Here is a 20869-nt window from a genome sequence, read left to right on the forward strand (position 1 = left end):
TTGAGACACATAATTTCTTAACTTCTTATTTTCTCATTCAGCTTTTTAAAGCAGTCACCACAGATTAGTGATTTTCTGATATAATTCTGATGCAAATTCACTGCAAGACTTTCGGATTATTTCCCGTTCTTCCATTTCATTCAGAGCTTGTCTTAATTTGTCATAATGAGTCGGTGGCACACGTCGGCAAGGCAGCCAGAATGGCTTGTCATCTACTACTCGAATCCTATAAAGATAGCCTGCAGCTTTGCCGCAATCTAACTTGTCTCTCGAGAAAATGGACTCAAACTGGGCTATGAGATCAACTAGTTTCTCTTTGCTAGCTTGTGACACTTCACATGAGTCGATATCAATGTCAGACAGCCCCAGATTTTGCAGCACTGCATGTAAAGAGCTATTGTCACCCATTGCTCTCTCTGAAGATGGATGATCAGGCAAGGTAGACACATCAGTGACTAAACTCTGCTCATCATTGCACTGTGCTGATTCAGTAGTTGGCAGTTGTATATTCTGTTGTAAGCAGGAGCCAGTGGGACTGAAGCTCTCCACTGCTGCACAGATAAACACATCAGCCAACTTCATGTTTCGTTTTAAAGGCATTGGCTTGTCAAAGGGGTTTAACACCTTTACCGGAAGCCACCCATCACTATTAAGATGTGCCACAGTTCTTCCAACCATAACTGACCTTGGCCTTGACCTTGCTGCTGTGGGTTCGATCACTACAGCACTGCCGACTTCCTCATTGTCTCCTAGCTGCAGCCTGCCCCAGACCAGGTGCTCTGTCAAAGGTTCCAAGGTTATGGCTTTCTTTAGCTTGACAGTTCCAATCTTATCACCGGCACTCTCTGGAACCACCACTTCTGACATTAAACTTAGCACATTGTGATCAGACTGACATATCTTCTGCATTTAAACTCTTGCTGCATTTCACCCCCAAATTATCTTTTGTCTTCAGGTGATTGACCAAATGCTGCATAAGGTTGCTGCCTATGATAAGGTCCTCACTTTGTCCTGCAACCACCAGCATAGGTACAACAACTTTGCAGTCATACATTTCCACTGTAATGTCACACACACCTGATGGGATTGTCTTTGAACCACCACAACCAATCAGTACAACATCAGTGGGTTGCAAGGTGGGGGACTGCAGCACTGCATGATCTAAGAGGTGGGGCATCAGATTGGTACTGAGGGTGCAGGCCATGGAGCCACTATCAAGCATTGCTTTAACAGATACTTTGCCACCAAGGGTCACATTTTCATAGTTTATCGTGTTGTTTCAATCTTTGGGTGTTCTGAAGTACTGGTCGATGACCAAGCTGTCGTTCTTCACAGACAGTTTGGTATATAGACTCCAAATCATCAAAATCAGTCTCTTGGGGCGCAATTTCAGGCCTAACACTTGCTCCCTCCACATGTAGGCCAACTAGTTTCCCAGCTGCTGGGCAGCTGATTCAGGCCCTCTTGCTTTGTTAGATACGGCCCTGGGGCACTGAGCCCGTGTGTGATCAGCAGCATAGCAGATGAAGCACAGCTGATTGGCTGTACAGTGGTAATAGGTAGAGTGTGCTGTGTCACCACAAATTACACAGGGCATGACTTTGTGTGTTTGGTTTCGATGAGCTCTGACATCATCTTTAGCAGGGGACTTTGCTTGTCGAGGCTGACCCTCCAGAACTTTCTCCAACAGAGCTATCACATGATCAAGACGATCAGCAGGCGCCGGTGCATTAAGTCCAGTAGAGGTAGAGGTCGGTGATGGTGTGGTACATTTACTGCTGCATGTCACCTGTTGCACATGAGGACCCACCTCCTGTCGCTGAAAACTTAAAGCACTGGATGCACTCAGCTGGGGGCCACACTTCTGATCTTTGCTGTGCTCCAGCAACTTCTCGTGTACATCAGCAGACGTCCACTGCAACGGCTTGCATTTGAAAATAAGAGACAGTTCTGAGTCTGGGCAGTGACGAATGAACATTGCAGTCAGTTCTTTTGTCAGATATGCAAATGACTTATTCTGTCGTTTGAGACAGTCCTCTGTGAGTTCCATGGCTCTGTTCAGCCGGAGCCAGTAATTGAAAGGTGTCTCACCTAAGTTAGGTAATGTCGCATAAAAATCAGCCAAAGGCATGCTCGAACAGGCAGTGTCACTAAAGTGCTGTTTTAAGATCAAAAATAGGTTCTGGGCCTACCTTAAGACACAAGGATGGCTGACTACGTATGCCCACCCTGACTATCTCTCTTGCCCTCCCTGCCAGTTTACTAAGCACTTCGTCAGCTTGTTCAGCTGTCTGTAGCCCTTTTTTCTTCAAATAGGTCATTATCATTTCCTCCCATTCCTGAACACTGCATGTGTCACAACCATCCCCTCTAAAACACACAGGTTCTTTAACATCAGATTTCACAATCACATTCAAAAGTGAAGGTTCTGAGAGCACATTACTGGTAGACCCAAGAACACTGTTTCTCAGTCCACAGCCCAAGCGAGACTCAATACAAGAAGCAATGCTTTCTCCAATAGAAACCCCAATTTGCGTTGCTATCTCTGCATAAAGACTCTCTTTAGTTGGTTTGCTATCTGAATTAGAATGATGGGAATCCTGACAGTCACCATCAACAGGTTTTTCATTTAACTCAGCAAAGACGGGCCTAGGTGTGGATGAGACTGGGGCTGCCAGCAAACCTGCTCTACCCCTGCCAAATGACTGCAGTGGGTTAAAACTAACTGCCCCCCTCCCTCTGCCAAAACCAGGAAAGTCTGTCATGATTCAGATATGCTTCGTTCTTTTTTTCTTTTTCTTTTTTACAACCAGCTGTACAGAATCCCACCTCAGTGTTCCAATAGAAAACAGCAAATTGTGGGACGGAGGGAAATTTCACGGGGTTTCCCCACTGTCCACATGGTGACGCCAACCACTGTCCAGGAAATAGACAGCACCGCTGAATGCAGGATCGCAGAAGCTCGGGTCACGGCACCAATGTAACCGGGTCCTGCTTCACTCCACTGTACCAGGCCGACCCCAGTAACCCCTCGACTCTGCGTTGTGTAGATTTTTAATGAAGATGAGAAGTTTCGGGTTGTTCAGGCAGTTTATTTCCTGAATGATAACATATTGGGTGTTCAAATCAGTGCAACGGCTCCGCTTCACTCAGCACACTCTCGTGCAGCTTTCACAGACTGGCACTGAGTACAGTAAAGCATTAATATTTTCAATATACCCCGAATTCCTTGTCTGTGTGATGCCCACGGGTGTGTGCTCACAATAGAAAAAAAGGAGCATTCATTTCTTTGACGATGGGTGTAGTAATGGTGTTTCACCAGTAGGGAGCGCATGGAGGCTCTGAGCTGCCTGTTGCTCTGCCGTTTCTCATAAACTGAGAGAAATCGGAGTAACACAGACTGCGTCTCCCGTGTGCTCATTTCCATTTCCATTTTTCAGGTGAGAATAACCTTCAAGTTCGTTTTAATAAAGTACTTTTTTATTATTTGGTACTGTTCGAGAAATGTTTAAGGAAATAAGTCAAAGTGCAGTGAATTGAAGGAACATGTTACCTGAGGGAATTGGGACAAATATGATGTTTTTTGATTATTTCTGGTTCAAGGAAAGCGAATGTTGATGTTTATGTCAATGATGGAATAAGTCTAATATGTACAGTAAATTACTGAACTATAAATTGGGCTGTATTGACAGTTAAATGATCTGGTTTGTTCAATAAATAAGCTGAGAGAAATTGGAGTAACACAGAGTGCGTCTCCCATGTGCTCATTTCCATTTTTCAGCTTTATCTGCTGCTGACGGGTCCGGAACGCTGGTACCTGTTACTGTTGCTTTCAGCTCTTCTAAGCAAAGCAGGACCCTTATAAGGTAAAACTTAAAAAATAAACATTTTTAGTTCATAAGTAACGTAAATTTGGCTTCAAATTGCAGCTTTGCCCTAACAGCTTCGCAAAAGCGATTGTTTAAAATAAAAATGAGAGCGGAGTGATTCTAATCCAGCTCGCAGGCTATGAGTGGGTATGGAGCTAAATTGAGGCCATAAAGTTAGTGAATTAAAAACATAAATAAATCGAACTTAAAAATACTTTTTAACCTGAAAAAGCAGAATTGAAAGTTAAAAACTCCTTATTAGATTTAAGTTGTTCCTTTCTGTTCTGGGAAGCTGCAGCAGTCAGTTTGATTATTATTCTGCTTTATTTTGAGACTTTGAGGAATATCCACCACTGCACAAATTTGACAGTATTATATGTGTTCCACTGAGATTTATGTTGTGTGTTTACATAAGCAGCTTATATCAGCGAAGCATGTTATTTTTCAAAACTACTCACATTAACATGTAAATTATGTTTTAAAGACATTTTCAGTTGCCACAGTTCCTGAATGCAACAGCGCGGAATATTTTTGTCCAGTCCCTGTGTTGAGCTGGACTGGTGACCTGACCAGTGTACCCTGCCTCTCGCCCGTTGACCCCTGCATCCCTGGCGACCCCACTAGGGATAAGCATGTTGTATGATGGATGGTTGGATAGCAGTGTTGAGCTGTCCGTCATAATTTAACACCCACGGGGCGTGCTGTGGTGGCGCGGGGGGTTGGCTCACCCCGTGTTTGGAGGCCTTGGTCCTCGACGCGGACGTCGCGGGTTCGACTCCTGGTCCCGGCAACCTTTGCCGCTTGTTTTCCGCCCTCTTTCCTGTCTGCCTACTGTCACAAAAAATACGGGCCACTCGCGCCGTAAAAAAAATGGAAATAAATAAATAATTTAACACCCACATGTGGCCTTCAGAGGTCTCAACCCCCACATCGAATAGTGCCAGGTGTTTGAAATTGAAAAACAAAATCTGAAGGTGAAAATAACTTTTAATCTGAAAAGAAATTTTAAGCGTTTTTTTTGTTTGTTTCATTAGTTTTTTTGTTTAAATTTATTTTTCATTTTGACATCAATATTTTTTACAGTATTCAAGTTTGTTTGATTTTTTTTAGTGTCTATTTTAAAACTTTATGACCTCAATTTTGCTCCATACACTTGTCCATGGGATTGCTCATTTCATGTACTCCATCCTAAGTGAGGTATGTGACTTTTCCTGCTTTTTCCTGTACTCTTTTGTAAACTAAAAGTTTCAAAAATGATATATAACGGAAAACAGATGTTCTTGTGCAGATGGAGCCACAACTGTCGTCTTCATAAGTAAAACCAATGGCAGTCTTTCTTACTGAAAGCCATTATCAGTGTGGCTGACCTCACCCCGAATTCCTACTTGTTTGCTTTCAGCTCTTCTAAGCAAAGCAGGACCCTTATAAGGTAAAACTTAAAAAAGAAACATTTTTAGTTCATAAGTAGCGTAAATTTGGCTTCAAATTGCAGCTTTGCCTTAACAACTTCGCAAAAGCGATTGTTTAAAATAAAAATGAGAGCGGAGTGATTCTAATCCAACTCGCAGGCGATGAGTTTGTATGGAGCTAAATTGAGGCCATAAAGTTAGTTAATTAAAAACATAAATAAATCGAAACTTAAAAATACTTTTTAAACTGAAAAAGCAAAATTGAAAGTTAAAACTCCTTATTAGATTTAAGTTGTTCCTTTCTGTTCTGGGAAGCTGCAGCAGTCAGTTTGATTATTATTCTGCTTTATTTTGAGACTTTGAGAAATATCCACCACTGCACAAATTTGACAGTATTATATGTGTTCCACTGAGATTTATGTTGTGTGTTTACATAAGCAGCTTATATCAGCGAAGCATGTTATTTTTCAAAACTACTCACATTAACATGAAAATTATGTTTTAAAGACATTTTCAGTTGCCACAGTTCCTGAATGCAACAGCGCGGAATATTTTTGTCCAGTCGCTGTGTTGAGCTGGACTGGTGACCTGACCAGCGTACCCTGCCTCTCGCCCGTTGACCCCTGCGTCCCTGGCGACCCCACTAGGGATAAGCATGTTGTATGATGGATGGTTGGATGGCAGTGTTGAGCTGTCCGTCATAATTTAACACCCACATGCGGCCTTCAGAAGTCTCACCACCACATCAAATAGGGCCAAATGTTTGAAATTGAAAAACAAAATCTGAAGGTTTTGTTGAAAAAAATGGTGAAAAAAACTTTTAATCTGAAGGTGAAAAAAAAACTTTTTATCTGAAAAGAAATTTTAAGCGTTTTTTTTGTTTGTTTCATTAGTTTTTTGTTTCAAATTTATTTTTCATTTTGAAATCATTATTTTTCAGTTTTCAAGTTTGTTTGATTTTTTTTAGTCTCTATTTTAAAACTTTATGACCTCAATTTTGCTCCATACTCTTGTGCGTGGGATTGCTCATTTCATGTACTCTGTCCTAAGTGAGGTATGTGACTTTTCCTGATTTTTCCTGTACTCTATTGTAAACTAAAACTTTCAAAAGTGGTATATAACGGAAAACGGATCTCCATCTGTACAGGAATATCCTGTACATCTGTACAGGATATTCCTGTGCAGATGGAGCCACAACTGTTATCTTCATAAGTAAAAACAATGGCAGTCTTTTTTACTGAAAGCCATTATCAGTGTGGCTGACCTCACCCTGAATTCCTACTTGTTTGCTTTCAGTTCCTCTAAGCAAAGCAGGACCCTTATAAGGTAAAACTTAAAAAAGAAACATTTTTAGTTCATAAGTAGTGTAAATTTGGCTTCAAATTGCAGCTAATAAGACAGCAGTGTTATTATTATGTGTTATTAGCACAGCTCATAGTATCCTGTGATTAGCTATCACAGGATACTGACATACTGTTCATTACTTTTCCTTGTGGTAAGAGTAATAACAATTTACAACACTTCTCAAACATTTTCTTGCATTGTAAAGTTTATGTCTGCATTCTGTGGTAATCCATTGCAAAGTTCATGCATAGAAATGTTACTGCAGTGTCACTTCCATGTGTGTTAAATCTGGGAAACACTTGGAAAACAAAGCAACGTTCACCCTGAGCTTTTTATTGTCATGGCTTAGTTTTAAACCAGGTCTGTTATCTTTCTTCTGAAATTGAAAATACTGCAGACTGAAGGCTGAAATAAATGCAGGCCACCATTTCATTTTATGCCAAGGATTAGGGGAGTCTTTATATATGCATTTATTTCGTGATATGTAAGACGGTGATCTAAAGAATTGTCTCTGGCCTTCACTCATTTTTATGAGTGTGTGTTTATACAAAAACTCATAAATCCATCCCAAATACACATAATTAACTCCTTATTGACCAAGCTTTATTAGAGAAAATTCAGAGAAACCTTGGGAATTCATTTTATTTACTTAAAACTAAACCTGAAAACAAATTTCAGGTTTGTTTTTCAGTAGACTAATTTAGACCATCAGTAGACTAATTTCAGTAGTCTTCACAGTCTACTTTCTTCAAAGTAGACTGTGACTCTCAGATGATCTTGGGATCGACCGACTCAGATTTGAAAAGAGTAGGCAGAAGAAATGGTTGTTTTTCTTTTTTTAATTATTATTTTTTTAGAGCTACCAATATTTGATACTTTGTCTTTTAGATTTTATACTTGCTGCAACATCAATTGCCCAATTTGGGATACGGAGAAATCTGAAATTATACTGTAGCCAGGAATACTAATTAACCCATGAGTGGACATTAAATGGGTCCTATAAATAAACCAAAGATCAACAGCAGAGGCTGTCTCTTTGAATAAGTTAGCAATGTCATATTTTTCAAGTTGAGAAATGAGTGTGAAACTGACAACTCCAGCTAAAGAAAAATGTCTGTCATTAAAGCTGTCTCTCTGCTTAATTTGAATACTTAAAAAGATTCAAAATAAAGACATGTAAATCTTTACCAGCTATGTGAGCAATAATCTGGCCTTCACTGTTAATGAAGATTAGTTTAAAATTAATAATGAGCAACAAACCCTTGAATAGACTTGCAGAATGTGTTGGGTTCTGCAGGGGAGTGGTTGTCTTCTCCTTCACAGGGTGGCAGGCTGATGGGATCCAGCTATTACCCATCACCACCAATCTGCAAGGTCCTTAAAGAGGAGCAGCTTCCCGGAAGCAGATGCCAGATGGTTCTGCTTCTGGTGTTCTCCATCTGTCAGTGCCGTATTCCCAGTGTCTTCCTTGTTCTGACTCCTTTTCATATGTTCCTTCCTCTACAGTGAACCGGTGCTGAACACTCTCTGAGCCATACTCACCTGAAGTATCTGATCGTTGCTGTTCTGTTGGGCCTTGCACCTGGGTGCATCACACCCGCCACTCAGCTGCTGCCTGTCCGCCCTCAATCACCTGCTGGAATTCCTCCATCTGGTAACCACCACACCACACCAACTGTTGGAACCCCATGTAGTCTCCTCTGCTTACCTCTACCTGCAGACCGTAAGCCACCATCAGGTTACTCCGTCATTCCCTTCATTACTTCCCTCTTTAACCGCTCGCCCTTTGCAGTTCCTCCGCTGGCCCAGTTCCCCCCTTCTGTCGCAGATTGACGCCCCTCCACACACTCTCCAGCACATTCTACTGTTAAATAAATCTGTTAAAATTGTTTAGGTGTCTGTAGTTGTTGCTTGCCTTCGAGTCATAGAAACCTTGCATTATGACAGAATAAGCATAAAGATTTTACGCATAAAGAAATAAAGATGCTTTGAAAAAAGTATGCTTTGATGCAAATTTACACAACCACTGTATTCAAAGACCAAATCTTACTGCTTACTGGCAAGAAATGCCTGAAGTATGATAGATCACCATGTGTACAGTAAAGCCAGTTTGACATCATTTTGCACATTTGAAAATAGAAATGTTGTGCATGTGTTCTATTTTTTTGTACAACTCAAAAGACGTCAATGTGTCAACTCAGATGAGTTATTTTAGTAAATGTGTTGTTTGCTTCAGCTGCCTATTAACTTCAGAAAAATCAGAACTGAAAATCAGTCACTAAATCTTGTCAAAACATTTATTTGAAAGGTGGGCAGGTTAAATCTGAAGGAAGAACACGAAACTATAATGAGAAAACCTGTAGAGCGTTAAATAAGAAAATGAAGATGGGAATCCTATTTGAATTAAATTATACAACACATGCTCAGTGTTATTGCTATGCAGTCATGCAACTCTAATTCAGGAGTCAAAAGTACTTAAGTGAATTAGCCAAGCATGAAATGCATTAGTGACTTTTAGGGGATGTGGTTCTCATTGTTGTCATGGCTAAAAATCAGCAGTGAGACAGAAAACCCAGCTAGGTCAGTATTTGAATGCTTCATATAAAAAAGAAACATTTAAAATAATAGAATCAGGTCTTATGTTCATACTAGAGACCTTCAGATATGAGCTGAGGAAGCATTGCCATGACCTAAACTCAAAATTGTTTTATTATAAAATCATAGCTTGTGCAGGTGTCATGATGTTTTATATGATAATGCCACACTAGAGACATACAAAGCAAGTCACAGACTCAAAATGATCCACACCATAATATCCCCTCCTTCAACTTCCAAAATGTCTACGTCTAGTTATTATCCAGAACCAGTTATTACTATAAAGTACTGTGCATTGTTGTTATTCGCATGTTTAACTACTTTGTTCAGTATTTATAAATAAATATTACAACCGATCAAATTAACCCTTAGTAAATATCTCATTTTTCTTTTTATAGAAGAAACTCCCCAACCTGAACTTATCCAGTCAAACACAGCTGTTCAAGGAAAACCTTACGCCGTCACCTGTTCAGTCCGCCATACCTGCCCCTCACATGTTCCTGTGTTCACATGGAGTCGAAGTGAAGATATTATACAAATTCAAAAGCCCAACTCAATGTAAAACGTGAGATCTAACTAGCTTTGAATAGTTCAGAATAAATACAGGATGTGGTTAATTTGCATTTTTCAATATCACATGAAATGTATCTGATAATTTTTTTTTCCATCAACTAGAATAGATGTTAGATTAACCGGTTGTGGTTTTTTTCTTTCTTTCAAAGAATTTAGAATTTATATTTAGAATCCACAAAGCTTTTCCACAAGCAACAACTTTTTAAACTTCCTCTTATAAAGTCCATTAAGCTTAAACTTAAAGAACTTAAGTCCAAGCTTAAGTCCTTTAAGGAAGGTTTGCTTACTTAAATCTGGTCCTTGAACCACCTACATTACTACACCCGATGTAGGTGGTCCACAACACCTACATTGACCTTATCTTAATTAAAACAAAACAACATATTAATTGCCCAGTATCATATCTGAATCGTTTTGCAGGGATGTCCAGTGAATATTGTATTTCAGTTTTTCAGAATAGACTGTAGTTGTGCTGTATACCAGATTGTGCATGCACTACATAGTAAAATCATATAAATCACTACAATATATTTGAAAGTTTTTCTTTTTGTATTAATTTGGATAGCTTGGGTCAACAAGGGAGAAGTAGAAAAAACAAATATCTATTAAGTCAAGCTCATTAAAATGTTTGTATGTAAGACTTTGGGTTGTCCAGATCAGGATATGTTTTCTGATGTTGCAGCTTGAGCCATTTTTCTGAATAATAGCAACAGTAAATTCCTGACTCATATTAATGCCATGTACAGAGTTGTCCTGAATACAACTTGCAGAAAAGGTCAGATGAAACAGGCAGACTGGAAAGTGCAGCAGTCAATATCCATGTATTCACTGTGAGCAATGTTGCTGGATGAACAACATTCCAATGTTTAAAACCTTTACTTTTAAGACAAAAGCAGTAAAATATGTAAAATTAAGCAACTTTATCAGAAATGTATATGAGAGCGCAAAAAACAGAGAATATTGTATAAATAGATCTATACAGCTAGACTCCTGGCCAATATCTACTAGTTCTAATTAGTTTCATCTCACACTGTTGAATAATGACCACTTTTTAAAGTAAGGTTTAAAATGCAAGAAGAAAAAAGTGCAACAAGCGAAACAGAGTAAATGAGATTTAAATAGGATGTGTTTTTTTTTTGGATTGGTTGGGGTTCTTTTAGACTTTTAGGACTTATTCATGATCTAATAGGGATCCACCAGCACACATTACAAATACTTGAAATTCCTTACCTGATCTTAAGATTTTGATCAAGACAGTAGAAATGAGGTGCTTGGTAAATAAGTAGTGAAGACAGAACAGATGCCGATTATTTAATGCCACTCTCTTTAATTGTTTACAATTGTAAACAAATGTAAACAAGAAAGTGAGCTAATCCATTTTTGAGATATTGTGATTAATTCATAATTTCAGATTATGAATTCTGAGAATTAATCATTTTTGTGCCGTGTGAACTTATTCTTTGTTCATGTGAATTTTGGAACCAACACAAACATGAAGATGATCCTCTTAAAGGATAAAAAATGGGAAGATGGCAAAATAGCTGTAAAGTAGCCATTTTCTTTCTACTCTGGTAACTTGAGCTCATTCATACAAAACACAAGCCACACTACAAAGTCCTCTTTCTCATTTGCTTTTAAGATGAGAACTTAGTCTGGAGGAAACAAAAAAGAAACTGTAGAAAGGTTTGTTTAAGATGGGTACCAGTCTTTTTACAACCTTGAAACATTTTAACTTCAAAGAAATGAAAAGAAAATTAAAAGTTTTTTGTAAAACAAAATTTGGTTGATTTTAAAAATGGCACAAAGATTTTGATTGTATCTTTAGTGATAAGTTGTTTTAATAAATAATACTAATGCACCTCATTTGTTTCTTTCAGATACCTTTATATCAAGATGTTTTGGTTTAGACATTTGCTCCTGCACTTCTGGTTTTTGGGTACTTTGGTTTTCTTCTTTTGAATGGTGTAATATTACATACCATCTTAATGTGATGCAACTGATAAATTCTTACTTCAGTAATTTTGACTTACAACTATTTTTCTCTTGCAGGATGTCTTTACTCGGCAATGCAAGCTTGGCGCGTTGACATGCCAACAAATATCAAAGGACTGTTGAATTCCTGCCTCGTTATCCCTTGTAGCTTTGACTACATTGAGTATCCACCTGAAAGAGCAGACAGAGTTGTTTGGTACCAGTATGTGAGCAGGGGATATCCTTTGGTTTGTGACAAGTGGCACCCTAACGATGTAATTAACATATTTAGAGGAAGAACCAAGGTACAAACTTCCACAGATAAAAAATCATGCAGTCTAGAGATTGAAGGTGTGAACTGGAACCACGACAAACAAAAGCTTTATCCTTGGGTGGATCCAGAAAATGTTGGGAAAAGCACACACAGATTCTATGATAGAACTGTAACAATTGAAGTTGTTGGTATGTTTATTTGTTTTGGATTTTTTGCTTTGAACATCAGTGCATTAATGTTGTTGAAAAAGTTTTAAAGTTTTTACATTGTCTTTGCAGGACAGCCAGAGCCACCGCAGATTATGATCTACGGTGAAAGAAAAGTTGGAAAGTCTGTAACGGTGCAATGTTCTGCTAAACACACATGCTCCATCCGTCCACCAACTCTTAGCCTCAACATCACAATGCAAGACAAAGAAGTTACCAACATTCAGCTATCTGATGGCACTTCTCAAACTACGTTAAGAGGCACTTTAGTATTAGAGAGAGACTTTCAAGTTATTGAGTGCACTGCCCTGCACCCAGGTGGTAAAACAGCAAGAGCATATGAAACCTTAACTGCACAATGTGAGTGATAAGTCCCAAGATCAAAATCAGCATCGCCTTTGTGCTAAACTTGGGTTGTCTGTTTGGAAAAGCTTTAACCATCCTTTTGTCCTTTGTGTTTTTAGGCTCCATTTATCCACCGAGCATTAGCTCAGTGTCAACTGAATATCTTGAAGGAGTTCCAAGCAATGTAACATGTGAAGCTTCATACACTTGCTCCAAAGATGCACCTGTTCTCACATGGAACTTCGCTAACATGCCTGTTGACAAAGATATTAAAGCCTCTGGGAGTTTGCAGAAAACTGTTTCCACATTGACATTTACAGCATCAGCTAAAGACAATGGAAAGTCTCTGATATGTTATGCAACATTTCCTGGAGGGCAGACCCAGGAAAAGAGCATGAAAATACGGGTAAAACGTGAGTACCAATCACAGTTAAAATTTTTATCTTTTTATCAGGACTAGAATATATTAAACATTTTCTGTAATGTCTTTTAAGTTTATAACAAATGGTGCTAAAAAGATTTTTTCTGTGAAGAATGCTGCATCATCTTAATATTACTTTATATGGTCACCTCCTCAGAAGTAATATTTTGGAGAGTTTTATGGTAAAGGAAATTGACAAAAAATATCTGGGTGCCTCATGTTCTGCTGTTAACTTATGTAAATTGTTCCATTAAAAAAATGTATCTTTATAGAAACTGTTGATAAAAATGTGTTTATTAAGGCAAATCTGCTTTGCTATAAGTGAAATAATCTGCCAATGGAACAAATACTTCTTTCCCAATCTTAAAGAATAATTTATTTAAAGCCAGCTTATATCTTGCTGAAAGGTTACTTGTAAGTTAATTTTCTTTTATTTCAAGTTTATTAAGATACTAGCAGTAGAAACTAAACCAAAAATACTTGGTAGGATTTCGTGTTTTTGCAGTGTAGACATTTGAACCCTTTAAGTCTCGATTTATTAGTTAAGGTAACTTTATTTTTCCCACCACTCTATTTAGTTGGCAAATGGCACCAGACAACAAACATCTGCTGAAAGACAACAAATAATACTATTACAAATACAACATTCAAATGTAGACATCTATGGTCTGTCCAGGGCAAATCAGTTCAAATTAGGCTTAAACTATTGTGGCTAATCAAAGATTTGTACCGTTTTGTTTTTATGTGTTTTTCAGGAAACATGCTCAATCTGGATTGGTCTTTCACTACTCCAGGAAGCGTAACGGGAATGAAAGGATCATGTGTCATCATTCCTTGCACGTTTTCCTACAGCAACGGCCAACTGGCTGGCCTGCAAGTTGCCTGGTACTTGTACCAAAGTAATGGACGCGCAGACGTATTCAACCAAAACCAATCAAATATTTTAAGCAGATATAAAGGGATAACACGTTTGACTGGCTCTGTGTCAGACAGCAATTGTAGTCTTAAAATAGACCGACTGGATACGTCTCACAATGGGGATAAACTCTATCCATGGGTTGATATCAAGCCAATTACCTCCTACCACTCACAGGGACACTCATTTTTGGATAAAAGCACCAAAATCATTGTTTCGGGTAAGAACACATATATATATGTTGCCCTTCTTTGTTCATCTCAGGTCCAGTTGGTTGACTTCACAACAGACACACTCATTTGTTTTATTTACCAACTTTCAAGAGCAGCATAACAGAATTTCATACACCAAAAAATGTCTTGGATAACAAAATTTTGATTAAGCAAAATAAATCTCACAAATATTCATATCCCTTGCAGTTATTTGCATTGCAGCAAGAAACTTGTTTCTGTCTCATTTCCTACTTAAACTGTTGTTTAGGTCAAAATAATGTATGTTTAACTTTTCCTTTCACTCTTTCACCAGTATTTTGAATATCTACATTTTAGATGGAATCATCATAGATTAAGATATTTCTATTTTTATCTTTATAGACTATGCACAAGAACCCCAAATGAGCATCATTGATGTTCCTAGGGTGGGAGATCAAAGCAGGGTTACCTGTAAAGTGCAACATACATGTTCTTCTGCTCCTCCTGTCCTGTCTATGAATGGCATTCCTGGAACAGACCGCACCATTGACTCCTTGTTGTCAGACGGCATTTGGGAAAGAACAATAGAACGAACTTGGAATGTAGAAGAAGACCACAAGAAGGTGGAGTGCACTGTGAGATATCCTGGTGGACAAAGTGCCAAAAGTGAGCTCCTCCTGCAAGTTGAATGTGAGTATAAATATACATGTTGTGGTTTAAATTGATTAGATTTTTAAGTTTTCTTTACAAGTAAAGTTTCTCAATCGTTTATTGCTTAGGTCCATTTGAAACTATCAAAATGGTTGAACCTCCAGGAGAGCTGACAGAGGGAGTGGCAAAGAGTGTCATTTGTTCTGTGTCCTACAAGTGCAAGAAAAATACACCAACAATTGAGTGGAACTTTTCAGACATGCAGTATTTTCAAAAGAACAAAAAAATATCCAGTAATATTTATACCATTGAGTCCAGTCTTACGTTTATTGGCTCCCTTGAAGACAATGGAAAATCTCTGACCTGCACTGCACGTTTTGTCGCTGGAGAAACCTCAAAATCCTCACTGCTTCAGATAAAAAGTGAGTTTTTACATCTAACACACATTGTTTACTAATGTAGTTAAAATTAAAATTCAGAGAATCTTTTAAAGTTAAAGTTATAGCTTTCACTTGGGTTTATTGCTCAGCTTCCGATCAAAATTGTCTCTTTATCTTGATGATAACATTTAAATGAATTTATTTATTTTTACAGAATACGTACCGGTTGAAGAAGAATTGAACGAGAAAGATAGTGAGCTCACCTTTCTTTTTCCTTACAATATACAACTTATATAAGACAAACTGATTTCCTGCTTATTTTTTTCTCTTTGTGTGCATTATTTCATATTTAAGGCTGTCAGTTTTGTGTATCTGTAAATTTTCAAATTAATTGTAGAGGGTTAGATTCAACAATTTTTTTTTTGTTATCAAAGCATTGGACACAGGGCACTGAGAGGTTTTTTCATTATGATTATTTTAAATCTTCATCTCCAGGAACTATGAAGTACCTGATGCAGAAAACTATCCAAGTGGTTATTCCTGTTGTCATCTTAGTGCTGATCCTCTTTGCTGTGCTTGGCATATTCTTCCACAGTAAAAGGTGAGTAAACCTCTCAAAATCGACTAATATACGATTTGTGTGTATTGTGCTGATGACTGTTGACCTTAAAAACTGAGTAACTGAAGATGACCTAAAGAAATTACAATTTTCTCATCACCAGAAAACACACTGATGACCCTCTGAATTTTATCTTCAAGACCTTTTAGAGAATAAACGCAGATTCTCACATTTTAGTTCTGCAAAAGGTTAGAGCAAATGTGTGAAGAACAGATCCCTCTCAATAAATGTTCAGATAGATTACAAACATAACAAATGACCCAAAAACGGTTTGTGTCCAATATATTCTCTAATTTTCTTAAATGCAAATGGAATGGGCCCTCTGTTTAAAAAAACATAAACTCGACTTGATCAGCTTAATTATTAAGCAAATATAGTTAATAATAATAAGTAATAATATAATAAAATAAGTAAGAAAAGCAAGTTATAATGCACCATTAATATCAAACCAACTAAATCAAAACCCTCAAATATCCAGCAGCAGTTATAATAGAAACCTAGTGCAAAAAGACACTGTCCAGTCTTAAATGAAACTTTAAATCAAAATAAAGCCTAGTACAAAGCAAATTATTCTGTAATCCATTTTATTTTTTCTATTTCACTTATGCAAGATGTTTGCTTAAGTGCTGTGCTAATTTAGTATTTTTGCTCTCTGTTTTGATATGAGTTGTTAATTTTGATCATGGATCAAATTAAGAGAGATGTCCTGCCTCTCAAACTAAATATTGTCTGTTAATCTAACAATAGTCAGCCCCGCCCACTCCTCACAACTCCTCTGAGCTGACTACTGACCAGTTCTCTGTCTAACAGGTCCGGAATATCTCCATGGCCTGGGTCTTACCCTACAGGAGGTCTATGAGAGATAATCTGTTTATACCGGTGGCGAGAGAGACTCGTCTAGCTCTAACTACCTTCGATCCAGAAGTTACGACCCTCTACAGTTAAGGAACAGTCAACTGAGTAGCCCTCACAGCTGCATAGTCCCAATAACCACTTCTGTTAACGGTAGCCCTCTCTCTTAAATAACCTGCACTTGGAAACGGCTAGATTAGATTTAGTGACTTAGATTCAAGTCCCAGGGTCGTTATTTTTACTCTCACTAAAGGAAAGTCTGAAGCCACCACATTACTGGAATCTTGTACACTGGTTTTACTTTAATTGGAGAAACTAAAATAATCAATGACTCAATTAATTTCAGTGTCCACCAACATCTATAAAATTTTATAAAGATATATTTATTAAGCAAGCTTTAGCAGGGGTAAGTGACATATAGATTAATTATTAAAGATTACAATACTAAATCAAAATAATAAAATCAACATAACCCAAACATATTATCCTAACTTCCTTCCCTGACCTGTGTCACTAATAAGCTGAGAGAGGCTTTTGGGGAGCAGTTCGACTCATACCCAGATGGCAGTTGATCTTGGCAACAGAAGTCTTTAAATCCCTTGGTTCAGAATCTTTGTCTTTGTGTGGAAAAATCCTCTTTAGAATAGAAGCAAAGCAGAATTGGTCTTTGTCCTTTGAACATCCAGTTCTTCATCCCTCCTGGGATCTTTGTCTTTTCTCCAAGTCTGTTGCGGTTGGTTTGAGATCGTTGGGTTGAGGCAGAGTCGGCGGTAGATCAGGAGCCAGGGCTAGGGGCTGCTGGATCTTGTCCCTTCTTGTCGGCGCGAAGTCTCAATTTCCCTGTGGCTCCAGGGTGCGGTCCTCTGCTGATGTTTCCTCTGCGTCCTCTCGTTGACTCGCTGCCGGGGACTAAGAACGAACTTGTTCCTCTCTCTGCCGTCTTTTATACTATCTCAGCCCATGGTTGTGTATGGGGGAGATGGCTGGCGTACATGACTTTTCGCATGTTCGATGAGTCGGTGGAAAGTCCCAACCTCTCCCAACCGTCAGCCCTTGCATGACTCACAGCTCATGTGAACTTCCCCTTTTCTGCAAAGCCATCTGCTTCCTTGCAAGTCCCTTGAGTCTCTGCTTCTGCTCAGCTCGCCCATTATGACACAGCCTGAGATCCATCTGTTTAAATCATTACATTTCTGTTTCTGTTAATTCATTCTAAATTAGTTTAACACAATCATTATATCCAATCATCATGTCCTTTACATTCATCATAACGTTGAGTCAACACATTTGAATCAACACATCATACATAATTATCAACCATAATCATCATGTTTTTATCAGCCTTACAGATTAAAATACAAGAATATATGTCAGAAAATCATTCAGTGTTTAAATGTGCACATATATATCCATTTATAATTATACTTAAATCAACTCATAGATTACTTATTTCCCTCAGGCCTTTATGCTCTGGTTTCTGCGTGTACCTGGAAAGATCTCACAACCCTATGCCAGTTTTCACGACAATATCTTGATTCAAATGTTATAGATATTAATGAGTATTTGCTCAATATTATTCACTAATACTGATTAGCAACAATGATCTTACATGTTTGGAATAAGAATTTTATATCAGCTCTATTTTACTCTCACATTCACATTCAAATGTAGCATCGTGTCACTGATAAATGGATATTTAAATCCCTGTTCTTTCACAGGAGATCTATTTGGGGTAGATTATCCAGGTGAGCTGAATTAAACGTTTTACTCAAGAGTTTCTTTTTGTTTTTGCATAAGCAAATATTAAATTAAAAACCATTTTAAAACCTATAAGAGATACCTTGAGGGAGATAGAGAGAAACCTCCAAGGCCAGAAAAAAGGTACAAACCAAAAAGGTCTTTTTGAAACTGTGCAGTTGAACACCTACTAAAAACTAACAAATGTTTCTGTGCAGATCAGTTTGGAGCAGGTTTTCTCGGTAAGAACAACAAAAAGCAAATTCTACCCTTTTAATTCTCAGTACTAAAGCCTGATGTTTACAACTCTATTATTTTCAGACTATCAGAGGAAAGTCAAGTTGGCTGGCAAAACACAAGGTAGGAATTTTTCTGTTGGTAAATCTCTTCATTCTCAATGTTAAAGTTGCTACTAGTTAAATGTTTCTTTTACAGAAAGTCTTTCTGGAATAGATTTTCAAGGTAATAATTTCATATTTATTACAAACAAGAATATCAGACATTAAGTGATTAAAAAATTAAAAGCAGAGTAAGAACAACATTAATAAAATAAGGTTAGAGCAAATGTGTGAAGAACAGTCGAATTGTTGCAGACGCCCAAACAACTCGACTGACCTCACAGTCAGTTATTTGTAAGTTTTCAGCCGTGGTTTTAAAAATATTTTATAATGAACAGAAATGCTGAAAATGTGATATAGTGAAATATGTTTTTGCTCCTAGAAATAATGCAGTAGTGGTTGTCTGCGAACAAGTTATCTACAAACAAGTCAAACAGTCAACAAACCGCGCTATCCTTCACCAAAGAAGTGAGTAGAGCAACTGTTTATTTCAGGCTTCAAAAGACTGCTGTGATTAATTTGGTTCTTTATTGATTATCTTGTTTTGTTCATCCAGTAACCAATGACGACCTGCCCCGCCCACACCAGAGGTCAGTTGCATTGTTCATTGAATTTTACCGTTTACAGCTGTTGTGAGGATGTTTCAGACAATTTTTCTTGTTATACGTTAAAAATAACTATTTTTCCTGATGATCAACTTTCCAGTAATGGTCTAAAATCTTAACCTCTGGGCTTTTATTGTTTATGAAATGATAATCTCTTATTAGATCAAACTTCAACATTTTTGATAATATTTGTCAAGAGCTTTTGTTTTTACAAGAACACATTTCTTCTACGGTTCATAGTACAATACAAGCACATGAAGTTTATTAAGCAATAATGAACCAATTAAATATTTTTTCTTTACTTTTTCTTTACAGGATGTCAGTTTGTACGGCAACATTTGAGTAAAAAGTCTGAGCATCGATTTGGATGCGCTTTCTCTTCTTCTGCTGTCAAGTTTCAATTTATATTTCACATTTATAATCATGTTATTCTCGCTTGCTCTGCTTTTCATTTCAATGGCAAATTTTTACTTTTCATTTAAGGAAGAAATAAACAATAATGAACCACTGATGCCTCATTTCTGTATTCTCTGCCATGAAGTCAGGGGGATAAAGGAGTGTCACGCAAGATGGATTATAATCCAAATAAAATTTTTGGTTCACATGAATCACAATGTTTCTCAAGAGTCACACATGATTGGACAAGGAAACAAATAATGCGTTTTTCAAGGACCACGACTGTTTGGACGAACAAAATAAGAGCAGCAACATAAATCAATGTTTTAATAGGAGCAATTTTTCAAAGATGTTCATAAATATAGGGAGGGCTAAATGTTGATACCTTGTCACACTACACTGAGAACAAAGTCCGTTTTGGTTACTGAAATAATGTGAAAATAATACAAGACATTAAAAACAAACAAAGACATAAAATATTTATCATTCAGAGAACAATGTTATTTATGGGATTGAGACACATAATTTCTTAACTTCTTATTTTCTCATTCAGTCTTTTAAAGCAGTCACCACAGATTAGTGATTTTCTGATATAATTCTTCTGCCTGAACAAGGCGGTCAGTGTGTTCGCTTTAGAAACGGCGAGTCTGCAGAAAACTCCCTTCTCGTTGAACTCTGACCAGACCTGCTTCTGCTTGTTATTTCTTTTTTAAACATATAACAGTGATAATTTCATGTTAGTTAGCTGGAATTTGAGGAGTTAAGATTCTAAAAAAATATTTGTTTTGAGCACAGAACAAGTTGTTAAGACATTTATGCATATAAAATATTATGCTCTCTCTATTTATTGGAATTAGTTATTTGTAAGCAGCCATTCTTGTCCATTTTGACACAAGAGGGTGGTATGATTTTTGTTTTAATGGTAGGTTTCAAACTGTGTTTCATCTAAAAAGCTGCCTTGTACAGTTATTATGGATTGCTATTGTTATGGACGCTGTCCATAACCAGCTATGAACCCCACTGCATGTCACTGACAGAGCTGTATATATATAGCTCTGGAAAAAGAAAGGGGACCACTGCACTGAACCCCACTGAAAACCTCATGGTTCTTCCACCAAATATTGATTTCTGAGCTCTTCTGGAGTAAAAACATTAGTGTTGTTTCTAAATAATTATG

The 20869-nt window shown here is 37.6% G+C and overlaps 1 protein-coding gene across 5 annotated transcripts; it reads left to right on the top strand.

The window, feature by feature from the left end:
* Positions 1 to 3319: 3319 nt before the first annotated feature.
* LOC116717532 (uncharacterized) lies at positions 3320 to 19807 on the top strand. 5 transcript variants are annotated; one of them, XM_032558990.1, is made up of 19 exons: positions 3320 to 3440; positions 3782 to 3866; positions 8129 to 8276; positions 11668 to 11726; positions 11840 to 12223; positions 12314 to 12601; positions 12706 to 12999; positions 13763 to 14143; positions 14517 to 14804; positions 14894 to 15187; positions 15360 to 15398; positions 15641 to 15746; positions 18572 to 18595; positions 18675 to 18713; positions 18789 to 18815; positions 18947 to 18985; positions 19074 to 19159; positions 19248 to 19281; positions 19612 to 19807. In XM_032558990.1, exons 4-19 carry the CDS (start codon positions 11684 to 11686, stop codon positions 19640 to 19642), a joined length of 2397 nt encoding a protein of 798 aa, XP_032414881.1. In that variant the 5' UTR covers positions 3320 to 3440; positions 3782 to 3866; positions 8129 to 8276; positions 11668 to 11683; the 3' UTR covers positions 19643 to 19807. The 5 variants fall into 5 exon arrangements, with proteins under 5 accessions (XP_032414881.1, XP_032414885.1, XP_032414886.1 ...); XM_032558992.1 differs by lacking the exons at positions 3320 to 3440; positions 3782 to 3866 and adding an exon at positions 5100 to 5298; XM_032558994.1 differs by lacking the exons at positions 3320 to 3440; positions 18947 to 18985 and having other exon boundaries at positions 3739 to 3866.
* The last annotated feature ends 1062 nt before the right edge of the window (positions 19808 to 20869 follow it).

The sequence above is a fragment of the Xiphophorus hellerii genome, chromosome 3, assembly GCF_003331165.1.
Source record: "Xiphophorus hellerii strain 12219 chromosome 3, Xiphophorus_hellerii-4.1, whole genome shotgun sequence".
NCBI classification, from domain to species: Eukaryota; Metazoa; Chordata; class Actinopteri; order Cyprinodontiformes; family Poeciliidae; genus Xiphophorus; species Xiphophorus hellerii.